Source organism: Aptenodytes forsteri, unplaced genomic scaffold, assembly GCF_000699145.1.
Source record: "Aptenodytes forsteri isolate BGI_AS27 unplaced genomic scaffold, ASM69914v1 Scaffold443, whole genome shotgun sequence".
Lineage (NCBI taxonomy): Eukaryota > Metazoa > Chordata > Aves > Sphenisciformes > Spheniscidae > Aptenodytes > Aptenodytes forsteri.
The window spans coordinates 545,256-555,148 of NW_008794170.1; the positions used below are offsets into that span (position 1 = coordinate 545,256).

At 43.5% G+C, this 9,893-nt stretch overlaps 1 protein-coding gene across 1 annotated transcript in view; it reads right to left on the reverse strand.

Annotated features, from left to right (window-relative positions):
* Nucleotides 1-9,893, reverse strand: part of HDAC4 (histone deacetylase 4) — a 242,649-nt gene that overhangs the window by 9,547 nt on the left and 223,209 nt on the right. Inside the window, exons 23-24 of the mRNA XM_009281930.1 lie at nucleotides 4,705-4,823; nucleotides 2,871-3,004 (exon numbers count right to left, since the gene is read on the reverse strand). Of these exons, the coding sequence (XP_009280205.1) occupies nucleotides 2,871-3,004; nucleotides 4,705-4,823 (253 nt within the window). The remainder of the gene's footprint in view (nucleotides 1-2,870; nucleotides 3,005-4,704; nucleotides 4,824-9,893) is intronic.

Below are 9,893 nucleotides of genomic sequence, written 5' to 3' on the forward strand. Positions count from 1 at the left end.
GGTCACCTGGTCATAGAAGGAGATCAGGTTGGTCAAGCAGGACCTGCCTCTCATGAACCCGTGCTGGCTGGGCCTGATCCCCTGGTTGTCCCGCTCATGCCTTGTGAGCGCCCTCAAGATGAACCGCTCCATAATCTTCCCCGGCACCGAGGTCAGGCTGACAGGCCTGTAGTTCCCCGGATCCTCCTTCCGGCCCTTCTTGTAGATGGGCGTCACATTGGCAAGCCTCCAGTCGTCCGGGACCTCCCCCGTTAACCAGGATTCTGTTCTGTCCTGATTCAGTGATTAAAAAAAAATAAACTTTTTTTACCTTTAAGGATCAATATTCACTCTTCTAAATGAAAACACTTAGGCAATTGACAACATCCAAGCTACCGTGAGTGCTAAAATCTCCCCAAAGTCTCACACTTCCAAACACATTCGTGGCTCAGATCAAGTGGTTATTTATTGCATGCAGATCCTCACACCACATTGCGGCCACCCGCCTGCATCATAGAAGCACGTTAAGCAAGAGGAATGACATCCTTCACGCGTCATTTCCCCTGTCTCCCCTTCAAAGTACATCCTGCCATCAGAGCCGACTGCACTCAAAGGTGGATGGAACTAGACGAATTGTCTGTGGTGACAACAGTGCCATCAGCTGTCAGCTTAAGACAGATGGGTGCCGCAATAAAAATCCATTGCTTCCATGCAGATGTAGCAGCTGTCTCCCGAGTTTTCAACTGTCCCGAGGGCTGAGCACACCCTGGCATGCTGGATCAGTTACCCATGCCGAGAGCCTTATCAGAACTGCCTGGCCAAGCACAAGGAGTGGATGCTCGGAGATGGGATGCTGGATTATTGAAACAGATGCTTTTGATGAATCCCAGCTGTTTTATCTCTTGGACTGGTTAGTGAGGTTTCCCCAGGCACTGGCATCCTTCATGTGGAGCGTGGATACTGCAAGACAGAGCACTTCTACAAAAAGCTGGAAGAATCAGCAAACATAGGTGATATGCATCTTGATGCAGATTCAAGCTCCCTACTCCAACTACCCAGACCTGAGAAAGGCTGATGGTCACTGAACTGCAGCTGTGAGTCAGAGTGAGTCTGCTCATGGTAGCTCACCACCATCCCCAGAAGTCAGCTCCCAATGGAGGCAGACCCAGAGCTGAAATACTGATTGGCTTCTCCTCTCTGCGGTGCTGCACCTTCAGATGTTGACCACACGTCCTCCCTCAGCTCCTGCACCAAGGGGTTCTTCAGCAAAGGGTGGTGATGAGAGATGCTGGGTGTGCTCTCCACAGCAGGTGAAAGCTTTAGGAGGAACCTCCTTCCTTCACCATTTGACAGGCAGGCAGGTTTTCCTGCTTTGTGGAAGAGACCACTGCCTTCAGAAGTCTGCTCTACCAGAGGTCATCTCAGGAGCCTCCTCATGTCCTGTTACTCTAGCCTTTCAATATTTGCTCATTTCCACAAGGTACTGAGGGCAATCTCTTAAAGAGGCAGCCTAAAATAATTCAAACACACTAGCCAAGCCATTAATGCTGCCCGAGGTTTCACAGCCACTCCCAACTTCAAATCAGTGTGGTTGCTTTCCCCCAAGGCTGAAACTTTTAGGTATATGTAGCCTAAGGAACCACACTATGCTGTTGTTTTAATTTGTGCTATCAATCCTCAATGATTGCTCTGAACAGCTCCAGAGCCCCTGCTATACCAGGACACCCATAGCAGATACCAAGCAGAGACCGTGCCCAGGGCTGCAGGTTGAGCAAGCACCTGCTTCTCAGAGAGGTGAAAAATTGATGCAAGGTACTTTTGCAGTATACAGTGCCCGTCCAAGACTCAACCATGTGGACTGTATGTGGAGAAGAGGTGTCCAAAAAAGACCAATAAACCAGAAGGAGGGAGGTTTGACCCAAATTAACCAGTTACTCATACTCAAAAGCCCACAAATTATACAGAGATATGCTTCTTGAACAGAAGTGTATGCAAAGGTACAGACATAGCAGATGCACAAGAGCTCCAGTATGGGATTTCACTGCCGATAACCGATTTCTGTATTTCCTTGCTGCCATATTTCTGCAGTACACGACCCTGAACTCCCTGAGCCACCACTTCGAACTTTTTAATTATCAACCACATTGGAAGAAATGTAGGCGTGAGCTGCTCATTCAGTGCTAGCCAAAGCGGATGCTGATAGCCAGGCTGCATCAAGGAGGATGGGCATGGCGAATCTGAATCATTTCTTCCTTAATCCCACTGACACTAAAAGGGGGGGGCGGGAAGGCAGAAAAGTTATCTGCCTCTGTAGGAAAATACCCTGATCTCCCTGGAAACCAAAAACTACATTTCCTTGGTGTACATCTCTGTCTTGCTCTTATCTTGCAATCAAACACCCTGGCCTTTCCAGCCAACTTCTGTGACACAGCAATTTGCAGAAGGTAGTAAATATAATGTCAAGGAAAATATACAACTGAAAACAATGTCAAGCAAGCTGCCCAACACAGCAGGTACAGGCTGCAGTACTAGAGAGGGGGTCTGCAAAGAGAAGGGAAGGCTTGGTCAATGACTTCAGGAAGAAATTAAACTAATTGGTTGTTTTCCAAAGAGCACAAAGCAAACTATTTGGATAAAGAATAAACCCAAATTCAATTCCTAGCTATTTCAATCCTTATAATACAGATTGCCAAACACAGGTAGTTTTTAAACAAATAAAGCATGCACTCTTTAAATCAACGTGTGTCAAAAGGACCCAAAACAACAACAAAAATTTGCCAGATTGACCGGCATTTTGGAGGATGAGAAGCCCAAATTCAGCCCCATGACTGGACAACTCCACAAGATGAGGGGGTGGAGGTTGCAGCCCCTGGTTTCGCCTGTCTCTGTACCTCATTTCCCAGCAAAGCAGAAACACACGCTTCTGAGGCATCACAAATGGCGGTCAGGTCGTGGCCTCCTTCGAGGGCCAGGACGACGCGACCCCCGGCCAGGCCCATCAGCTGCTTCGTCAGGTACCCGAAGCCTGTAACGAGGGAAAAAGAGGAAATGCAGGAGAAGGGCAAAGGTTGCGGCTGGAATCAGGCTCCTGGCAAAGGATCAAAGAATTATAGAAAGGAATTACATCATATTAAAAAACCACAAGGGATCTGAAAGGACTCAACGCATAATATAAGCCAGGTTGGATTTTAATATGCTCACTGCAGAATTCCAGCCACGGTTCCCTGCTGGACCCGCTCAGCCGTGTGCGCTGCAGGATGGATTCGTATCTCCCCCACAAGTGCTTTGCTGGAGTTTATCCCAGGTGAGAGCCACCACCATCCTCCCTACCACCCCTCAGCACCCTGAATTATATATAGCAGCAAATATCTCCTTTGGAAGGAAGGAAAGAGGGTGGAAGGAGGTGGCTTTTTGCCCTGCTTCGGAAGATGCAAAGTCAGAGCAGTCACGGGGGAGGCACGGGGGTGGGAGGCAGGGACGGGGAAATCGGTAAAAATTGCTGCTGGTGCTTTCAGTTGCGATAGCAGCATTGCAGTGCCCCAGAGATATTTGACATCTAGTTCTTAACAGACGTTTCTTCCCATATATAATACGCTGTAAAAATTCCTGGGGCACCCAGGACTTTGATCATATGACACACAATACATTTCTACCCTTTAAACAAAACAGAACCAAGCTGCAAGGATTTAAAAAACGTGTCCTCAAAGCAACCTTCCCCCTCCAAAAAAAATTAAAAATCCAAACAAAAGAAAATCCAGGGCATTTCTACCCTCCATCCACGCTCCCTGCTTTTTGTTTTGCAGTGACCCCTGCGAGCACCTTTGCAAATTGGCAAATTAACAGCCAGATAAAAAGATTCACGGCTGAGCCCATAACTGTTTTGCAAGAGTAGCAGAGCATGGGAAATTCATCAAGAAGGTAAACAAGACCTTCTCATTACAAAGTGTTTCTGGATCTCTTAACTTGTCTCTTGTAAATCTATTTCATTTTATTTTTATATAAAGTTTATAGGTTCAGCTACCTTACAAGGTTCTGAAGTTCACTGTAGAGAATGAGTTTCCTGGCTGAAGCAAACTCTTAAAAAATAATAATAAAATCCTTTTGCAAGAAAAACTGTCTTCTCGATTGACTTGAATGAAACAGTGCCAGATAAACCCAGCGTAACCAAGGAGGGGAGGGGGGGAAAAAAAACCTTCAGCGCATCTCCTGTGCAATGCAAAACATCATGGAACCAAAGCAAAAGAGACTTTCTTGTGGGCCTGTATAATTGCTTCAAAGGTGGAGACCAAAAATACTCAGCTTGAATTTTTCATTAGATATGCTGGAAGAAGAAATGAACTACTTGTAGCATTCAGAGCAGGGTACACTGTTTACATATGGCATTGCCTCTTTCTACAACTTTACATTAAAACAAGCATAACTCTGTAATTCAGCAGCTGTCTTCCAGATATGACTACAAACAAATTGATAACTTCCTTACATAATTTATTTGCACTCGAAATTGAAATATGCAATCTTTAAGAAAATGAAGGCTTCGGCCAGACCAGAATATATACAGTGCAATGACAAAACACATGAAAATGCAAAGAAAAAGGCTGAAAAGTTTGCCATTGAAATGAAAGATCTGAAGATAGACCCCAAAAGGTAAAACCTGTACTTCAGTCCCTAGGACAGCAGCAATTTACACCAGTTTTGGATCTTTGCTCTTGTAAATCCACAACTTACATTTTGCTGATAGATTGTATCCTCCAAGAGGAGTGGGATGACCTTCCACTGCATCGAAACCAGATGACACCAGCACAACATCTGGGGCAAATTCATTGGCAATGGGCATTACTACCGTTCTGCAACAAAAAATTAACAATGGCAGACATGTTATTTTGGCTCTTGAACAAACGCAGGAACATTTAAACCATCTTGAACAAAGCCGTTATAAAACCTTGTACTATTATTCCACAGTAGCAAAGCCCATCTTCTATTTTCTTACAAGGTGTGAGCCTGGCTGGCAGATCACCTTGCACCACCACACAGTACATCTCATGTTAGTTTTTTCAGTGAGGTCTATTAATTCCTTCATCAACAGCCTCAAGTCTTGACCAGGGAAGTAAGTTGCTATACGTTGTTTCTCCCATTTGTGATCATATCTTGCTTTACATACAGGGCACTGAGGGGATAAGGAGGAAATAACAGGGCATCTGGCACAGGCTGCAAATCCACCTGGAAAACCCGTCCAACAGCAACCTCGGTTTGTGGCACTTGTTTCCATGTTCTCCCTCTAAGTATCTTCTTTAGCCTTCGCAGAATCTGCAAAGCTGTTTATTTTTTCCTTGCTGCACTTCCCATTTACCATCCTGAAAGGCTGGGGATGTCACACGGGGCAAAAAGTTTTAATATGCTAATATCCCACCCAAATACACCTCTCCAAACTCCGGCTCCCGATCCTCTGACATTTTGTTCACTAAAAAAATGGACTGAATTGCTTAGCATCCATAAACTATTGTCTGTTAAGGCTGGTATTTAAATGAAACAAGAAGTCTCTGTCTGTGATTTCTCAGCAAAAGGCCTTTTCCCTCTGGTTTCTCTCTTCAATCTACTCAATTTCTGTTCAAAACCTACACAAGGTTGCAAACACCCCATTTCCCACATCAACATGCCAATTAAGCAAAACTGGAAAGTTGAGCAAAGAGCAAGTAGTTGCTTCTTCGTCTAACAGCTCCAGCACAAACAAGCAGAACTGAAATTACAGCAAGGAAAAAAATCAAAGCAAAGGAGCTTCTTAATAAACACGATGCAGACACCCACAATCTCTTCTGATTGAGAAAGCCCATTGCAAGCACTCTTGGATGAACACCTTCTTGTGTCTTCAGTTCACGCCGTGGTACCCATGTTCATGGGCTTGAAAATTGTTTTCAATTTTTTGATCGAGCACCGATAACTGCAGTTAATGGTAGAAAAGCAAGGATGTGCACAGAGGATTGCCCTTTATATAGAGTAATATTTTCCAAATTATGTTCTTTTTTCCATAATAAACGTACCCACTGAATCTTGGATGTATCCCTAGGGCAATCTGACCAGTGCCGTCCCTTGCTGGTACTGAACATGACAGTATTTCCCTGTTTCCCCATCCTAGGAACAGCTACTGGCAAGGTTAACTTTCTAAAGCATGAATTGAAGTTATTCATATGCCAAAGCGTGAACCTGTAAATATGTTTGCATACATGAGAACTTCACTTTTATTGAGTATAGCTGTTATGTGATGCTCCAAAAACCAGAAAGAGCCCAGAAAGGTCTGTTTAGTGCTGAGATTGCTCAGGTGCTATCAAGACACCCACAAAAATTCACATCTCTTGCTACAATGATGTTAAACAGCCACAAGACACCTTCTAGTGTCAGCAACTTGTATTAGCCCCAACACCGATCTGAGCTCATGCCATTTTGCCCTCTGCAGTTTATTTTTAATGGATGTTAATTACATGTACCACGTAATAAGATACTTTCAGTGTTGGTCAAACCCATCAAGTAGTTTCCCTTGCCACCACTGAGCAGGCAGGCAGGGACACCGGGCACATCGCAGGTCTGGTCAAGGCACTCAGACACCATGCAGCCCAAAAAAACCCCCTCCTAGCTTTAATTTTTTGCCAACTAATTGCCACAGTAACCTAACAGCCTCCTGCAATCTTCCCGCCTGCCAGTCTCTGCACACAGACACGGAAACCTATGCAAAAAGGATCTTATTTTAATTCCTTACAAAATCCGAAAGAGGAATTTCAACTTTTTCCTCAAACGACATGATTGCCATATACATTTTGTCCTCAGGGAGATTATTACATGAGGAAGACAAAGTGGCACAGTTTTTGCTGATGACTTTATAGTCGACAAAAATCTGTTTGGTGAAACTCACAGACGTTTTAAGTAGAAACCACCTCCTTCACAAAGGACTAAAGCAGCGGTTTCGAAGCAAGTGCATGACAGAGTTTTTTTTTTTTCCCTGAGCTTTGAAGTACTGCTGAGATCTTTATTTTCTAACTGAAAAACTGCTAAAATAATCTCCCCCCCCGCAAGTTATACCATGGGAGCTGCCAGTACCTCAACTGACGTGCGGGATCACCCTAAGCAAGCAAAGCAAGCCCAAACCTGCACCCCCAAGCTGTGTGCATGGTCTGTCAGCACCAAGCAACCCATGGAACCCCAAATTGGTAATGTTTTGTTGGCCGTGGGACAGCTCATGTGGCTGATGCCCAAGCACAAATGCACCCAAGGAACAGGGACAGCCGGCAAGCAATGCGATGGTGCTGGTGATGCTCAGCTAAGGTCCCTGCACAGTGACAGCGGTTCGAAGATACCCTCTAGTGGCACAGCCAACACACAGGCAGCACTGAGAATTAACTGTGAACCCTGTCTGTATAAATTTTACCAGAGAAAAAGCAGTGGTTGCTGTTTATAAGTAAATCAATCGGTATTTGACGATAGTTAGAAGAAGCTGTTTTGAGGATGTCCAGAGTTTTCCACATGGCCGCAACTGGTTACCCCTGCAAGTATCTTCATTTTTGAGCAATTAGTGGTGCTCTGTATGCACAGTAAATTTTTATCAGGTCTCAGAGTTTTAAGAAACACGTGTCGCAGGTCCCCTGACTCCCCCATCCAAAAGGAGCCAGGAGGACAACCAGTCTGTGCCCATGGGATGGGTGCTGCATGCCCGTCCCCAACAGGCTGCCCAGGAGCCGTGTGTGTTCAGGGTCAGCCAGAGGAGAAGTGCAAGATAACAGGGTATCAGAATAAATAAGCTAATGATGCTTTCAGTACCTTGACCATCACAAACCCATCCAAACTCAAGAGCACTCTCAAATCCAAACTTGAACCCTTTCCTTCGCCCATGACTCCTACCCAAACTCTCCTGGGCTGCTCTTTCTTCTGACTTTCTCCTAATTCCACCAGTGCTCCAAAGCCACAGTCCCAGCTCTATTTGATGCTCGCCATGTACATAAGCAGCTATATCTTTGGCCATAAAACTTGACCCAGGAGGGCCAAAGCTCTCCTGCCTCTCAGCACTCCTTCCTTCCTTTTTCCCTTTTTAATTGTAAGGGAAAAAAAAAAAAAAAAAAAGGCTCACATGAAAGTTTAAGACGCACACAAATGAACCACTTTCAAACAATGTATTTCTGAGATTTCATCTGTGGGCAGCGTTTCAGGCACAACTAACCCAGTCTTTTGGTTTTTAATTTTTCTTGTGCACAGATGAAAACAGCCTCTTCGCTCAGATCCATCACAGTAAAGCTAAGCCCCCAAGAGAAAGCAACAATTAAACTGCGGACAAACTTATGGCTTTGCCCTGGTGATGATACTATAAAAAAGCCAGAAATTTAAATTACTATCAAGGTGAGCAGTTTTTCTGGAACTGGGTCTTTTAACTAATGGCTAAGGTGGCTGTAGAGTTATTCACTGAGGAATGAAAGGGTTCGTAAGACTGAATATTCATTCAAGCCATGTAAAATTTTTTAAAATACAAGGGTTATCTTTAAATTTGCTAAATTTTAGAGGGTTGTTTTGCTTGCTTTAAAATAAAGTAAATGCTTTCATTTGACTCTGATTACAACTAAGCTGAACAGCTATGCATTAGTCAATATTGATGACTGCAAACAGTAAAAACTAATGATCATGTTCTGCAATCATTTTGGGGAAAAAAAAATACAATTTTATATATTAAAAATACAATCTATTTTCCAGAAGACTGAATAATTTTTAGTCTGTTACTAGCCAATTCACCATTTAAATGCCTAATAAGTGACAGGCAAACTAAACAATCCTACAGAGGACTTTTTTTTTTAAATGCTCAATTGCAGCAAGTGAATTGGTGAAACTTAGAAGGCTGAGCACTTTTTTCAGAGCATCCTTTTCCCACTCTTGGCCATATATATATATGTATAAACTTTATATATATACATAAAAACATTATCCACTGCTCCTAAGGCTAATCAGCCTCCTGAAGACTCTAGTCTTTGTTTCTCCAAGCAGCCATCTCCACGGTCATTTACTATGTCAAAAGGGATTAGGAGTTTGGGGACTAAATCAGCGTCGGGAGAGCATGAAATCTAAAATACAGAAACAATCGTTCCAGGCAAAACATCATCTTCCCCCCCTCCCTCTTACTCACTCCCGAAATGGTTTATGGATCGAAGGAAAAAACAAAATCCCCCCCCACATTGGCTCCTGAACTCATTTAACGCTTTCTGAGAAAGGCAGGAGGAGGGACCTTTCAAATACAGTCCTGGCTTTTGCTTCTGGTTTAGGTGTTTTAAATACAAATAAAACTAACACGGAATCAAGCTGTATATGGAATTATAATTGTGGAGGAGACCTCAGGGTAGGGGAAAAAAATTGTATGAGACAACACAACTGCTAGAGTAATCAGGAAAACTTTCTTACAGTAAATTCAGAGGAAAACTCCTCTGGATAATACACTTTAATTTCACTAAGTAACTGCTGTTCTCATATAATAAGGAACTAGCCACAGTCTTCGCATTTTTTCTGCAGGTCTCTTAGTCGGGTTCACACACTCTGCTTTTGAAAACATTATGAGGATTTATAGAAGCAAACATGACTTCTGCTTGTATAACAAGTTAGGAAACAACGGACTCTGATGATAAAAAAAAAAAAAAACAACCCGAATTTTACAACTGTTTGTTTCTATAACTACGGAATAACAGCGATGAATACCAATAACAATTTGATGAGTTAAGGACTTTTAAAATTATATGCCCTGCATTTTTCACATTAGAGTTTAATACATTTCTGCCTAATCTGTGAAATCTGTATTGCCCACATACTTTGGCAGTGAGTTCAGCCATGGGATCTTTGCCCAGCAAACGGTCAGCTAAATTATAATGTCACGCTGTCTCGCGCAGGCAGAGCCGCCG